Source organism: Sitodiplosis mosellana, unplaced genomic scaffold (genome assembly GCF_009176505.1).
Source record: "Sitodiplosis mosellana isolate CC-2019 unplaced genomic scaffold, AAFC_SMos_1.0 Smas_scaffold_18, whole genome shotgun sequence".
NCBI lineage: Eukaryota > Metazoa > Arthropoda > Insecta > Diptera > Cecidomyiidae > Sitodiplosis > Sitodiplosis mosellana.
In genome coordinates this window covers 1,371,569-1,387,993 of record NW_022595260.1, presented here as the reverse complement: position 1 = coordinate 1,387,993, position 16,425 = coordinate 1,371,569, and the positions used below count along the sequence as shown (strand labels likewise).

The following is a 16,425-nucleotide window of genomic DNA, read 5'->3' as shown; positions in this document are numbered from 1 at the left end:
TCACTTCTCCTCATTTCGATGGGTTTTTGTGTGCAACGAGCGATATTACAATATGCATACCGTCAAAGCCACATCGCCGTATGCGTTCTCGGTCTGTTTTTTAAGCAAGGAACTTGACGCGTTTCCGCAAAATGCAAACACTCATCAGAGCCGTGGAAAACACAAGAAAAGACAAATAAAAGCGAACAAGAACATAAAGAATAATATTTGCCAGAAGAATCTATATTCTGTGCCAATCAACGGAGTCTCTGATGAAAGACGAACATTGCGAATCAACGTGAACTGCTTTTGCGAATGGAAAGGAAGCAACGCGCATAATACACACAGTACACACTCTCATGGGATCGTTTAACGATTGTGTGTTTAGCAAACATATGAAGTAATGAAATGCATTGAATAATTGGTAAAAATATTTGTGAATTTCGAATGCACGTCTGCCATTGCCTCAGCAGAAACACTTGTTCCTTTCTGTTCTGCTCTGTTCAATGCTAAAGTAGATTAAAGAAGCTCTCTCTCTATCTGCGCTGTGTGTGTCGAGAACTGAAATGCATTGGGTTTTCTTTTTCTGCTTTTTTCTGTTGTATTTGTTGCTTTTGTATTTGGTTTTATGTGTGAATTTCTTTCTATTGGCATAATGAACGATTTTTCCCATTGCACTTGTGTGTGGGGAAACTTGCGTTATCGTAGGTGCAGACAGCAGACATCGTCTTTCGATTCGGTTGCATGATTGCTTATGAATGTTAGCAACTCAACGTCACGAACATTTTTCTGACTCGCTCCCTCTCTCCTTCTCCTTCTCCCTTTACCCATTTGGCATATCAATCAAGATGCCTTTAATTTTTTATAGAATTTTGTCAACTCTCAACCGGGCTCTAATGGAGGGCAAACAAAGCATCTGTGCCATTGCATTAACGAAAAATTCATTTTTATGTGCAGCACTGTGCGCTGTGCATCCTTGTATCACTCTGGAACAATGAGTTGAAAGTCGATTTTTTATGTTCAACTCAAGCGAGTGTGTGTTTGTGTTTGTGTGTGAGTGCTTGAGTATATCAATAGGCATTGTGTGTGATGCAGGATGCAAAAGCATTTTGACACGTATCTAAAATGCTTCACTCACAAACACACCAAAGATAGATAGCAAGAGTTTTATCCATTTTTGTGTGTTTGCCTAATGACAATCACTGGAGCGAGTGCAGAAAAAATATGCGCGCACGTCACACCATGCAACACAAACACTGAAGTGCATCAATAAAGCAATGTCATCTCCAATACATATGCACCGAGTGAGTGAGATAGCGAGCAGAAGATTCAATGGCTTGTTGGTTCAAGGTAGACGTAGGTGAGGGTGCTGAGTTGATGAAAATATCAGCTCGGCTCATTGCCATAGATGAATGCTTCGAAGGATGATAATTAGTAGCTCTAGCAAGCAGCACTCACATGTGTCTTGTGCGCATTCGTTTTGTTTGTTTCGTCTTTCTTTTCCATTTCAATCAATCCACTTCTGCCTGCAACACCGCTGTTGCTGCTGTTGTTGTTACTTTTTTCGTTGTGCGAATTAATTACTTGTCATGTGCCAATGGTAATAATAACGCGTGATGATATTTGTGTAAAAGAAATGCATTGAAACAAGAACTCAGAATATGGAAAAATGAGCGCGCCGCCATCGAAGCTGTCGAAGTGGATATGCTATGCTTCGGGATTTTGAAAATGTAGTGTTTATTATTATCTTGCGCGTCACTATAATTACGCCATTGTTCCATTCACTTTGGGCCATCTATGTGTCGCGTGTAACGTTTTTCGCATCGATTTTTTTTCCTTTTTTTCACATTCACTTGAATGATTGTTTGTGAATGATCTATTTAATGCGAATGCTTTTTGAAAATGCACACATTATTTTCGTTGTCTTCCAAAGAGACAAGTCACAATTATAATCGTTAGCTTATAACGATGGCGTAAAAACGCAACTGCCGCGTAATATGCAAACGTACATAAAAAAAACTGGTGAATAAAACAAAAAAAGCGAGTAAACGAATCAACTTCCTGTTTGAGTGTGAACGATTTGGTTCGATTGAATGCGCGCATTTATGAAATATTACATATAAATTCGAATATTGGATTTTGTTTCACGCGTCAAAAGAACGTGAAAAAAATACACGCCGTACATCAAACAAAAAGACTGAAGACAGACTTAAAAAAAATTATTCATGTTGCCCCGAAGGGAAGTTGAAAAGAGAAAAAAATCTCCTTAAAATACGCGCAACACTTTTCAAACCCTTTTTTCATTTGCCCGTCTTTACTTTTCGATTCACATTCGTATTGAACCGTATCCAAAAATTATTATCTCGGCTGCACAATGGAAAGAAAAAACAATCCCAAAACTAATCATATTCATATTTCAAAGGTAGAAAAAAGTGTCCGCGGATGAGAAACCAAATGGTGCATGGCGCATAGCATGAACAGAGACAGCATGCAAACAAAACTAAAGAACCAAAAATGAACATGCGTGCACAATTCTAATGTAATTGTTCATTACGTGAAATTTACATAGGTCCAAATCAAACAAATTCATTTTCGTTCGAAATCGAGCGAACGTTCGAAGATTATCGAAAAGGACAGATATAAAACTAACGAAAAAAACGCGTTCCCCTCAACCCTTATATCGGCTCGTCATCGTCTCACGCGTTCAAACACAAAATATAGAAACCATTTTTTTTCCTGCTCACACCGTATTTTATATTTAATCGCTCATGTGACGATGACGACGCCGCCGAAAGAAGTCAGCTTGATTATTATTATAGATTTATTATAATTTCGGCCAAAAAAAGCCCGTTCGATGCTTTCGATTGTGTATTTGTTTGCGAGAGCCAAATGTTAAAATTGATGATGTATATAGGAAAAAAACTGTTTCACGTTACAAAATCGAAATCGGGAAATGATTATTTGTTATGTGTGTGCATGTTTCGGTACACGTTCGCGATTGATGGAAACGCAATCAAACCCTCTTCCTTGCATACAAAAGACGATAACCGGTTTTTCCACTACTTTTTTTTTGCGTTCGCACTGAAAATTAATATAATTGAAAAAAATAACACTGAATTTCTAAAGTTTGTTCGGCTATTGTTTTTTTTGTCGTTTTCTCGCTCTCTCGCCGCGTTTAATGGCGCACACGATGGGCAAATGATGTGCGACACTGTATTTCCTTTTCACCCTGAAACCACGTATACAGTTACATATGATAGGATTTTCGTTAGCGTTTCAAATAATGATACATATATATATATACAATATCGAGGTAGTTTTTTTGTCTAATATCAATACATTTGCATATCGTCTGGCGTGTATCTTCGTTCAATATGTTATGAACTTCGAAATGATGTAATGAGCTAAGCTTCTGTACATATCGTGATTTAAAACATGAACAATATCCCGTACAAATGGCAAAATTAACTGTAACCAGATCGAAATAATGATGGAAATGCGTCACAGAAAAAAAACTGATACGAAACAAAAACATGTACGTTACAAATGTCTCGATTTCGATATCCAGCATGTTTCATTGTTATCTACTACTGTTTTACAATTTCTAAGCTAGTGATAAAGTTGATATCGAAATCGAGAATGTGGCAAAATAATGTGGCTGGTAACAAAAACTACGATTATTTATTATCATGTTTCTCTCGGGATACAAAAAGAGATATGCTTTTTAAGCGACCATTGGCCGTTGTTTGATGTATTCCATATTGCCTGGCCAATTTACATTTATCTTTTCGGCGAAAAAGTAATGGTTCAAAATGTGAACTGTACAGTTGTCTAAATTTCTTATGAATCTTTGGTGGTTTGCGATGCTATTGAGGCGATGCTGTGTTAGCTAAGTGAAATTGAGCAAATTCGATGCCAGATAAATTTTGAATTGAATACTTAACATGCGGTTCAGCTGCGATCCATTTCGGAAATCGAATTCGTTAGTCTTATGTAAACCGGATGAGAGAGTGTGATTCAGAAAACCGAACTCGTTCGAACTGAATTGAAATCATTGAATGAACAGTGAACACGCCTCAACTATCCTTTTTCTATGTACGGAATCAGTACCCTAAACTATAGATACATAAAAGAGCTCTTAATTAGAACGTCAAAGAGCTCGAGAGAGAACTGTGTTTAGCCCTTTTTTGTCGTCAGTCGATTGCGGCATATGATGACGAAGTATATAAACGGGCGTTGGATTCATTCGAACATTCGAAATCGTTCGGTTTTTTTTTAATCTATTTTTGTACATAATAAATATTGTATAGTTAATCTATTCTGCGCGCATTGAATAAAATGTAGCGCAAAAGCGTCGCACGGCCAAAATGGAATGATGAATATTGTCCAATCGATAAGAACGAATGAGATATACGTTCGCATGGCGTGTGTTTTTGAGAAGACTGTGTGTGCGAGTGTGTTGAACGAATTTTTTTTACTTTGGCTGGCCTCGTATTGAATGTCGTAAACACAACCCCTAAAAAAGTCCCACAATAAGTATTACAAACGAATCGAGTGAATTTTTTTCGGGTTTTTCAGCATCAGTTAAAATTTCGGTTGTTTTTGCTGTGTTTTGTTGTTGTTTTGTTTGTGTAAATTGAAAGAGGCAGGGGTTCATGTACTCTGTTTGCTTGCGACATGCCGCCATTTGATCTCTTAAGCTGAACGTTTTTTCTGTGTATGTGTGTTTGTATCAGATGTTGGCGTAGCTCGCCGCTTGCTGTATCATTCTTGTTTGTCTATGCATTGTTTGGTTGTATTTTTTGTTTTGTTTTGTTCTCATGTAGGATGTCTTTCCTCATTAGACGTCAGCCATTAGACGGTCAGACGATATACAAGTATCAAATTGAAACAGACAAACAGATGATCCACACCGTGATGCCATGAATTATTGATCGACCAATCTAACCATTTCGAAAATGAACCGCTGTGTCGAGTGTTTTTTGTTTAATTACAATTTTGATAGAGAAACCAAATTGATAAGCACTTAATGGCAGCGCGAAAGGAAGGGAGGCGAGCACATGTTTCCGTTAGAGTTGAAATTTTATATTTTTCATTCGATAACGAATGTGTCATGACGAATATATTATTTTTTGCGCGATAAAATGGTTCTCGTCACAAAAGTTGTTTATAAACTCGATATCGGACTCTAATGACTCAATACTTTTGAATTGAATGAAAAAGCCGCATTTTCCTATGGAAATTTATCAATTTACATTAAACAACACCTGTACTCACGTTAATACGAATGGTTATAACGGTGCAGAAACGCATTCAGCGGCACAATTAGAAATCAATAAAGGTAGGAGCTCATTTTCTCACACGCCTTTTTGAAATAAAAAAAAGAAAGAGAACAGCAGACAAACCATCACATACTACACACCTAACAGGCGGCCGGGCTCTTTGTGCTCACGAATTTAGCCGGCGAAAATGGCATTCACTTAATTCCAATTAGATTAGTATTTTGCATGCACGATATTTTCCATCGTCAACACTTGGGAATACGATTAGCCACAAGTAATTATCGAATGCGTTTCTCAGTTCAATTATTGAAAAATGCTCACTCAAGCACCCGCAAAACACCGCTCTATGTCATTCGGTTGTTGGTGTTATTTATTATTACTCATTCGTTTTTGTGTGTGTCTTGTTTTATTTCGTTCATTATCGGTCGTTTCAACTAATTATAAAGGCGGTTGCAATTCGATGATTAATTTTTTTTGATGAAATTGAAACGAAGTCGAATTATGTCACCCAAAATGCAAATAACCAAACTTCAAACATAATTAATTTCCGCCTTAAAATATGACGCTAATGCCTGCATTCGATTTATTCGGATTAAGATACGAAACAATTGCACTCGGTTCGGTCGTTAACGACATATGAAATCCATAAAAAAAGAATAATCAGTCATGATGTCACCCAAAACAGTAGTTTCTGCGCAATGGTTCAAAGGCCCGAAGCACAAGCGGAATTGATCAAATTTCGATCAACTTCCAACACAGAAAAAAAAAGAGTTTGTCATTGGAAACAGCCGAAAACGTTCAACGAGTGTTTGATTTCAATGTGAACCGTTTTTTGAGGTTTATCGACGCAACCACCATGAAATGCGCATTCAATTTGCATACGCTTGAATTGTTGTTTATCTATTGGCTACTCGCTGACAAATCGCACTTGTTTGTCTCACAATTCGAAATAGCTCAATGTAATTATGAATTTGATTTCATGTGAAATGAAATGAAAAATTAAATTCAAACATCGAATGATAAACAAAATACGTTGTCAACAATCAAAACTCGTGAATTATTGTCCTGATTTATCAAGTAAGTATGTTACACTTAACAAGCTTAGCAAGAAGAGCCACATACATCGCCAACAACAACAACAACAACAACCGTATTAGCCAAATAAATTTTTTTTTCGTTCCACATAACCGTTATACTTGACCCAATTAAATAATAACAACAATGAACATTTAACTGGCAAATAAAATGAAAAATTTCCGACGAATCGCCGTGCGCAAAAAAAAATACATCGAATCAAGCTCAAGTAATATTTATTGTATTTTTGTAAATCGACAGTGAGAAACAAAAACCTGTCTACACTAAGCATGTAGGAAAGTCTCACTCTTTCGTCGCTGTCAGCGAAAATGTTGGTTTTTTGTGTGGCAGAGAGACAAAATTCAAAACAATTGTCGTACGCGCTCATTTCAAGTGGATTTGTTTTGATTTTCGATAAATATTTCAATTTTTCGATTTATATGAGGAAATTGAAATGTGTGACAAATTGTTGACACAGAAAATGAGTTGTCGCAAGAATGAAAAATGCGTGCGTTGCGAAAAAAAATGCAAATTCTTATTAGAATGGGCAATAGCCAATTTTTTAAGTAGACATTGAGTTATAGTGTGAAATGAGCATGCATAAGGTCATGACTGCAGAAAAAAAACAAAGTCATTGTAATTTCTCACATTCATGCACTCTCGTCCCGATGAATGAGAGAGTCATGTATTCAACTAGCAATCAATTTAGAACAGTACGAATAAAAAAGCAGAAGAAATACCAAATACAAATTGACTCATGTGTCTTCATGCAAATTTATGCAATCATACTGCAGTTGCGGCTGTAACACTTCTCGCGAACAGAAAACCATATTAATCACTTGTTTGTGAAATGATTAAATAATGTGCGAAATGAGAATGCGAAAAGAAAAGGCAGCAACAGCAGCCGCGGTAACAGAAAAAAGGCCAATGCAAAGAATAGAGGAAAATTATTAACAAAATGACGCTTCGTTCAACTTTGGAATATGGGATTCAAATGGTGTGGTGATTTCTTTCGCCTTTTATTTAATTGCAATCGTTGCAAATATGTAATTTGTTTTATTAATTGAAACACAAATGTAGGCTTGTTTTCGCGAAAAAAATGTATTCAATAGCGCGCGATATGCTTGATGATATTGTAATGATCGTTTTGTTCTTCATCGGCCCATAACCGCGTACAGGCAAATTAGATGTGAAGAGAGAGGGAGAGAGTGCGAATGCGGTGCGGTGCTAGAATGCATTCAGCCTGGCTTGTTATCACCGCGCGCCGTTCTAATCTAATGGCTCTAAAATGTACAATTTGTTTTTCAATTATTGTGAATACATCATAAATTGTTGAATGTATGTTGATGCATCCGTTTTTGGTGCATAAATGCATTCAACATTCTGCGCCATATGGAAATGTAGGAAAAGCGCCAAACGAAACGAAAAAAAAACGCACAGACAATGTACCGAATGCAAAGAAAACAGCAACAAAACACACACACACACACACACTCGATGGAAAATCATACAAATAAAAATGCAGAAATTAAATGGATGAAGAGGAAAATAGACATCGATTTACATATTCCTCCGCGCCAGCACAGAACAACTGTATAATTACAATATAGTGCGTTGTTGCGCGTACGTTAACAAATTGTTGCTGATTTCGTAGTAACTAACTCGCCTCACATTCGCATCAACTTTTATTGCTAACTCCATGCCATACTCATTACTTCTGCCTCATATTTTGTGTATTGCAATTGCATATATCGCCACGTTTTGATACATGCACAAAAGTATCAATCGCATTTTCTTCGCCGCTTGCCTTCGCTTTTTCTGCCTCTCTTCATCTTCGTTGCGTTGCATTGCTCTCTTCATTTTACTGCATCTTAATTTCATTTATTGCTCTTGTTGAAAAACAATTAAAATTAAAACTATTTGTAATGATGCACAATAAAAATTATAATGATTTCGTCGAGAGATGGCTGCATTCGAAGAATGAGGCGCTCAGCAAAATACAATACAATACGAACGAGAGAAAAAAAATTAGTCGCAAATCAAAGAAAAATGTGTGAATGTGTGTGTGTGTATGTGTACGATAGAAAGATAGTGAGCGAGTGAATAAGAGCGAGTGTGTAACACTAGACAAAGTAATTTCAGTGTGTATTGTGTGTATATTATGTTGAAGCAATCATAAATCATTCATTGCATTCCTTGTACTCTACATGCATTGCAGTGAACTAAGCAGATATGGAAATCGCCGCTTGCAATTCGCGATTTACCAAATCCAAAATCAAATACACACTTTGTCTCACTCTCTCGATGTGAGAATCGTAATTGAATGCGTTCGTTGTGTATGGATGGAGAATAAAAAACAACGAACGGCCGGTAAACAATATACATCTATATATAATATGCGATACACGATCGAATCAGAGACTGGGTAGTGGGTAATGTGAATCGGAATGGTCAGCGGAGAGCGAAACAATGCACAAACTGTATCAAATGAAATAGATTTTCAATAGAAAATAAAAAGTGTAACTGAATATGTGTGATACATATCCAGAGCCGTATTATGGGTTAATCGTGGCAAGGCGTTTCGCTTTATCGCTAAGAAACCACAGAAATGTGCTGTAATCATCGAAACGAACGCAAGGCGAAACAAATAAACGCTGCCTATTACGATTTCTACAGAATCGAATCACGATGAAACAGAACTCGTCCGATTTCGCAGAAAACTGATGCCTGATTGAAAGGTGTAGTTGTTTTTATATTTATTTCGTCTCTTCTCTCTTGCATTTACCTCGCCTAGGTATGGATTACCACGAAATTTGTCGAACGAGTAAACAACGCCATAGCGTCACTACAATTTGTGCAGTGAGCGAATGAGCATTCGCACACCATTTCGGTTTGGGCTTGTTCGGTTTTCAATTTCACGTTCCAGCGAGAGATAAAAATAAAGAAATTGCACCGGCATTCGACCGTTTGGTTGCGCCAATCCAAAGCATGTTTGGAGCCGATCGACGTTTCATGCATTGAAAATTGCCCAGCGCAAAAGCTGATGCATTTCACATATTACTTCATTCTGACCTTTTCTTTTCCGCATAAAAATTTAAGCGCATCTTTCTCTAATTTCTTCTCATACTCGCTCACACAAACTCACATTTTTTTCTTTCTCTCTTTTTGTGAGTCTAACATTTTTCTTTTGCTTGTTTGCATTGGCAAAAACAAGTCAAAACATCTCATTTTAACATTGTAAAGAATCATCACGGTGTATGAGCATAAAAAAATGACTCCGAAACATGAACAACAAACCGATTGAGCAGACAACAGCACACGAGAAAAAAAAACAGCACTCGACGGCAGAGTGAATTAATGCACGCCAAATATTCGCTCACAATTGAAAATGTGTGAATTTTTCGTTAAATTGACTTTGGCGTTTCGGCTAAATTGCAATGATAAAAATGAAAGAAATGCATGTGAACGCAACACTAATTGAGATTTGATTTGAAAAAACACGCGGCTGGAATGTAAATGGAATTAGCTAGCCGTTTTGTTATGAAATTTGTGCACATTAGAATGAAAACAAACGACGTGAACGAAGAGAAAAAAAAACTAACATTCACAACAACAACAAGCGCTTGCAATATTATTTGTAGCGAATCGAGTCGAATTCAATGGTCTTTTCGAAAAAGAATTTTTTGTTACCGCATATCAACTAAACATCAAACCGATTGAAATACGATTTGTTAAACAAAACTCGAGACGCGACTTTTAATGAATTTCAAAATTATTCAAATCATTCCGATTTCGATTAATGCGACTAACATGCAGTATTTCTTTATGCTGACGACACATTTCTGTATATTTTTTTATACATTTGATGAATGTAATTGAATATTAGCGATTGTATTACATTCTAAGAAAATCCTTGATTGGCTCCGCAGGATTCGAAAAATAACGCCACCTCTATTTCAGTTGTCTGCACAGTGCACACACAAATTACTGTTGAACAAATGAAATTGAAGAATCTACGACAATTGTTCTGACGTAGTAGATATTCAAAAGTGGCCTTATATTGGCAGGGATCGCAATACTAAAATACAAAAGCGAAAAAAAGTAATTCTACGAAAAAGAGAAAGCATTGTCACAAGCCATTTACGAAAAATCTATGAGCGGTCACGATTTTTGCAATTTGTTCCAGAAAATTGCGCCATTTGATTGGGCTAGATGCACGAATTAAAAGCCAATTAGAAGAACGAGAACGATCAATTGCTTTAAAAAAATGTGAAACCAAATTGAATTGTATTAAAATTGTGCTCGATTTTCTCTCGCTGTCAATCAAAAATTGAATGAACTTTCAAATCCATCTTTTGTTAACGGCTGAAAGTGATCGGTAACATCAAAATTGAATAGAAATTCACAAGGCACGAAGCCAATGAACGATCAAAAGACAGTTTGTCAAGTTTGAAAAAGAGACTCAACAAGCGGAGAAATTCAAACAGAGTAAAGAAATGAAGCACACTGCTGGTGGCTATGACGGAAAATAGCACCGCATTACATCAATGTCTTCGGTGTTGTTTTTCATACACACAAAACAAATAATTGAAAGAGCAAACAAGAAATGAATATTTTGAACAGACCAACACAACTGCTGATCATGGGAAGAAAAAAGCCAATTAATTATCACATCAAATGAAATTAACATCATTTTGGTCATTGAGCAAATGAAAGAGGCGCTATCTTGTTGAGTATGACCAGCCGTAGAATGTGTTACAATTGTGATGGACGCAACCGAAAAAGCTGAAGTGTTTTCGTATTTAAAACCCATTGCAAATGGGCGACATATTTCCAATATGAACGCTTCAATAAGTGATCGCATCACGAGCAAGTCATGGATACAACATGCTTCACGCACAAAAGTGAAAATTCAACTGTGAGTGTGACTGATGATAGGTTGAGCTACGATTAATTAATTAAAATAAGCCAAAGAAGAAGAAAAAAAGCGAAGGAATTCAAATGAAATGTATCTAGCAAAACACATCTGCCACCGTGAATGGCTGACACCTTTTCTGAATGATCTTCCAGTAATTTTTCATTGTTTTGTGCGGCGACGACTTTTTTTTTTTCATCGATCGCCTTTTTTCTTCGATCAGTTTCACGCAAGACTGCGTTTCACTCTATTGACAAAGCCGCTAATGCCATCGTAAGTGAGACTACCAAACTGTTTTGTTTTTCTCTTTCTTTTGTTTTGTTGGATCACCTTCCATACAAATCGATTGCCAAATTCATATCGAACGACGAAACAAAACGAAAAACAAATCGAATTAAATTTCCCTTTAAACTTTTTTTTTAAATCGAGGATTTGTATTTTCTTGAGAACCGATTCGGTGGTTGTCAGTCAATGTCGAATATTATAATTATGAATTTTTTTGGATCATTCGGTTGGATTGATGCGGTCAGGAGAAGCGTGCATGTGTGATTCACCGCAAAAGGATATAAGATTTTAATAATGCAGCTCTTATCGTCCGTGTATTTGAAATGCATTCGTCTCTAATCAAGAAAAATTCAGTCGTCATTAATAAATAATCAAATTCTCGTTAGGGCGGCTGAATGTATTCGCTGCACATTTCATCAATATTAAATCTCACATGCACAAATTTAAACAACAACGCGCGAGCAAGAGAGAGAAAGAGAGAGAGAGAGAGCGACTAAAGTAAAAATAAAAGACGACGACGCATCGGATATTTTTCGATTTTATTCCATTTCATTTTGAGCATTGTGTAGAAATTCCTTTTATCGTGTTGCCTGTTCTTTTCACATCTCGATTTTTCATTTCAGACATTGGGAATAACGCCGATGAAGAATTAAGAATGAGAAAAAAAGTCAAAAATAATATTCAGGTTGATTTGTAAGACACATTGCAATCGTTATTTCACGTATTTATTTATTGAGTATGGGTTGATTCAGCCCATCGGTTAAACGATGAACGAAAACAACAAACGGCCACGGCGCACAACAAGTAGATATGAAACAAGACAGTGGAAGGAGATAGGTTCAATTTATTAATTTCATTTTATTCGTCTTGAGTCGAACAGGCGAATTAAAAAAAAGAAATATGAAAAGGAAAAAAATGAGAAGCACACACACACTAAATGCGATTGCCTGTTGGCTTCGGTTCGATTTGGTTGTCTTGTAACGATCCCGATATATTCGCTCTCTCTCACAACAAATGCTGCTGGCTCTGCTCTGACTGATTCTGATGAATGCATGTAAAAATTATAAACGCCAAACACAAGACGAACACCAGCAATATTAAGAATATATCCCAACTCAATCATAATGGCTTTTTGCAACAGAAAAAAAAGCAGCCAGCGAATAAAACTCAAAGTAGAATGAACACATGAAATGAACAGCAAAATTAAAACTCTCTCGTGTATTTATTACTGATATACACCCATCGGAATATTAATAGGTTGTGTTCTGCACATCAGTCGAACGAAGAAATACACAGAGAGAAAAAAATACAACCAGCAACATGCTTTCAATAAAACGCACAATGTAAAATACGTATTTATTGCACTGTCGAAATGAAATCAATGGAATAATAGCCGCAAATTATGAAAATGCCACGATTCACATTCGCAGATCGCGATGCCATTAGGTCGGACTAATACGCCTGACGCCGCGCAACAAAACAAAGAAAATATTCACCAATTTTTCCACCAATAACGTAGCACTCACTTTATGACCAATCGAATGGCGTTCGTATGCTCATTTTTCGCGTTAGAATGGCTTTTTGTTCTCGCTTTGTTTTTATGGATTTTTTTTCTCTCGTTCAATGTGGGAATTGAAGAAGAAACAAGGTCAATTTCCAAAATGAAAGCTGATTTTTGCGGATCGCATGGGAAATTTGCCGATTCAAGTCAATTCATTCGTTTGTTTTTTTCTGCTCATTTATTTTTCTTTGTAATTGTTGTATTTTGGTTTCCCCTTGACTTATGAAAACTTTGACGATACAATACAGTTCAATCACATACGCACTATTTCACACTTCTCACTTTTTTCTGTTTTTAAGTCCTTTGACTAACACCGAACTTCACATGCACACTAATTCAAATCTGATTCACGGAATAAGTGGTTTTTGTTTTGGATGAATGTTGAATATGTGTGATAATTACCTGTTGCCAAAATTGTGCTAGTAAGTAAATGCGTTCCTTTTTGAATAACCAATCCATTGACTGAACAGCCGGCAAATCCATATCGGCTGCTCCTGCACTTTGTGGCACTGTTGGCTGCATTCGACTCGTTTGTTTAGAGGCAACGCTCTCCAATGCCACCAAATTCTGCAGACTTTGCAGCCCACTAAAACCCTCCGAAGAGGGTGCGTTCGTTAAATATGCCGTGATTATATCCCAAACCAACGAAAATTAATTATCGGCCCACAACGTTCGAGATTCTTCTCGTTTTATTCATAAATTGCCGTACGTTTTCTTTTTATTCTTTTGCTTGGTTCACAATTTCAGAATTTTTCTCTTTTAATATGCATATTTGCTTTATTTCATTCTTTTGTGTTGTTCACAAACTTTCAGTCAGCGGCTATCAACTGCTTCATTTCCATGTATATAAATCTCTCTTTCCCAAAAAGCACTTTGTTTGACAGATTTGGTTCAGAGGCGGTTAAACGTCAGATAATTGTAATTCTAATATTTTTTTTTCATTCACATCTTCTCTTTATCATTCAGAATTGATCTGAATTTTTTGTTGCATAAAAAAACCAAAGAAAATAAACAAATATTTTTTTGTAGATGACAATGGGTTCAAAATCTTCAGTTTTATTTCACTTGTACACAATGCAAATAACTTCACTTTGTTCGATTGATCGGTTTAATTTTAACAGTTTAGAACTTGCATGCACCAAAAATGTACTTTCCAGGGGTCGCAGAGAAAACAAAATTTTTATCGAAAATAATAAGCGCATAAATAAGAAAAACTAAATTGGAAATAATTTTTTTCTCGTTGAAAAAGTTTGATAATTTTTTTTAGCTTTTGGTCGATTGTTTAAAATTTTCAATCAATTGGGGGATGCACTATCGTTGCACGATAATTTGTAACGTTTCATTTATCGTGGTTGTCACTTGACTGAAAACCGTTGCAGTCTACTGATGACATTCACTTGTTCATTCACACACCGATCACTTTGTGCTTGCTGGCAATCTTACAATAATTTTTTTCTTCTTTAAACGCTTTTTGTGTTCATTTGTTTATTTTTGTATTGTAGATATCTTTTCCTTGTCTTCGTTGCTTGAATCGTTTACTTGTATTTTTTTTCTTTTAAATTTGGTGTTTCATCAGTGGAACCGATGACAAACTCAATATCCCATACGCTTTGCGTATCGATGTACTGGAACCAGAAATCGAAATTAGAGAATAAAAAAGTATACGGCCGTACAACATACGATGTTGCTTGGCATGTAACCAGCAGTTGACTAAATCGAACTCAAAACATTGTATTCAGTGTTGCCTATACTCCACATGCACAACGCAAGCCGCTTGTATGTGAAAAGGCACGGAGAGTCGGAATCGAATCAAACAGGAATCATAATAACAATAATAAATATCCAAGCAAAGACGAATCGTACCCAAACAGAATAGAACGAACGACCGATATATCGGTGGCAGATACGTATATATGTACATGTAAAGCATGCAGCAACAGCAGCTACAGGCTTGTGTAGGGAGAGAACGAACGAGTGAGCGAGCGCGTGAGCGAGTAAGCGAGCGGCGGGCAAATAGCAGAGCAGTGTCAGTAGTAAAATTTGATCACACACAAGAGTACGTCGGTTCGAATCTGTCGTTGAATACGATTTGTACAAATAACTGACAAAGATACAACGATATCCATTCAATACACCCATACAACAGCGATCTCACATACACACAAATACATTCACAACAGTGCTGATACCCATTTAAAGTGAATCAATTTCCATACATAAAAATCGCCGAACGCGCGACACACTCTCGCTCGTTAGAGCCAGTACACGGCCGAACGAACAACAAGAAGAAGACGACGACGACGTCGACGATGAAGAAGAAAAGAAACAGAGGAAGACAGGCGATGGCAAAGAACGGCAGCAACAATGACAATCGCATACATACACGCATACACATGCACATCGGCACTCGAGAGTGGATAAATGAAGAATGAACGACCAACGAACGAAGCATAAAAAAAACAACAACACATAACACACACCAACCGACCGACCGACGAACGAACGAAATGGAAAAAATCCGAACTTGTACGCACACACTCGCGCAGTGTTCAATACGGTAGAAAATAGAAAGAAATCGCATTAATAAGAATATAAGTACGCGTGTATATTGGAAATATAGCTCACAAATGGGACGGGTATTCGATGCATATACTCGGCGGAGTAGATATTCACTCGAACGAGTTTTACTCACGAGATTTTCACTCAATTCGTCAAACCGGATTTGTTGGTTTTGAGTGGACATTGAGTCTTTCTCACTATAGACCGCCTTACATATGCTCACGAATGAGCCGACGCCGTGCGCAAAGCATTTTCAAGCCATAACCGCTGGCCAAAAGTTCGGCATGCCTTCGGATCATTTTCAATGTTCGCATGCTGAATTTTATTCGTTTTGTTTTGCTAGTTGTTTTGTTTTGTTTAAAACGCTTGTATGCGTGATCTTATGTGATAGATAACATTGATATTTTTACGATTCTTGTAAACATTTTTCGTCGATCATTTCATTGAAAAATTAACAGATTTTTTCAAAAATCGCAAAAAGGGAATAAATTTGAGCTGTAACGTTCAGTTTGCGCAGCTTGTGAGCTGTGCAAATTTGAAAATTGCAGCACTGAGTAGATTTTCTTCGGTATTAGTTCAGTACATGAAAGAAGCAGCCAAACTTTCAATTCCATGTCAGAGCATTGACTCAGCCACTGGCAAGGCACTCACATCCACCGAGCACACGATGTGCACAACGAGTCTCGAATAATGTGAAAAGTAAGAGATTTTTCGAATTCTCTTCATCTACATATATTTGTGTTGAATTTATTGGATGACTGAGTGAGAGT

At 36.8% G+C, this 16,425-nt stretch overlaps 1 protein-coding gene across 2 annotated transcripts in view; it reads right to left on the bottom strand.

The window, feature by feature from the left end:
- The window catches only part of LOC129568445 (homeobox protein cut), a 176,354-nt gene extending 161,447 nt beyond the window's left edge, over positions 1-14,907 (bottom strand). Inside the window, exon 1 of one of the 2 annotated variants that reach the window (XM_055446297.1) lies at positions 13,499-14,907. In XM_055446297.1, the coding sequence (XP_055302272.1) occupies positions 13,499-13,618 (120 nt within the window). In that variant the 5' untranslated portion in view covers positions 13,619-14,907. The remainder of the gene's footprint in view (positions 1-13,498) is intronic. The other variant, XM_055446298.1, reaches the window with a different exon arrangement.
- Between the last annotated feature and the right edge of the window lie 1,518 nt (positions 14,908-16,425).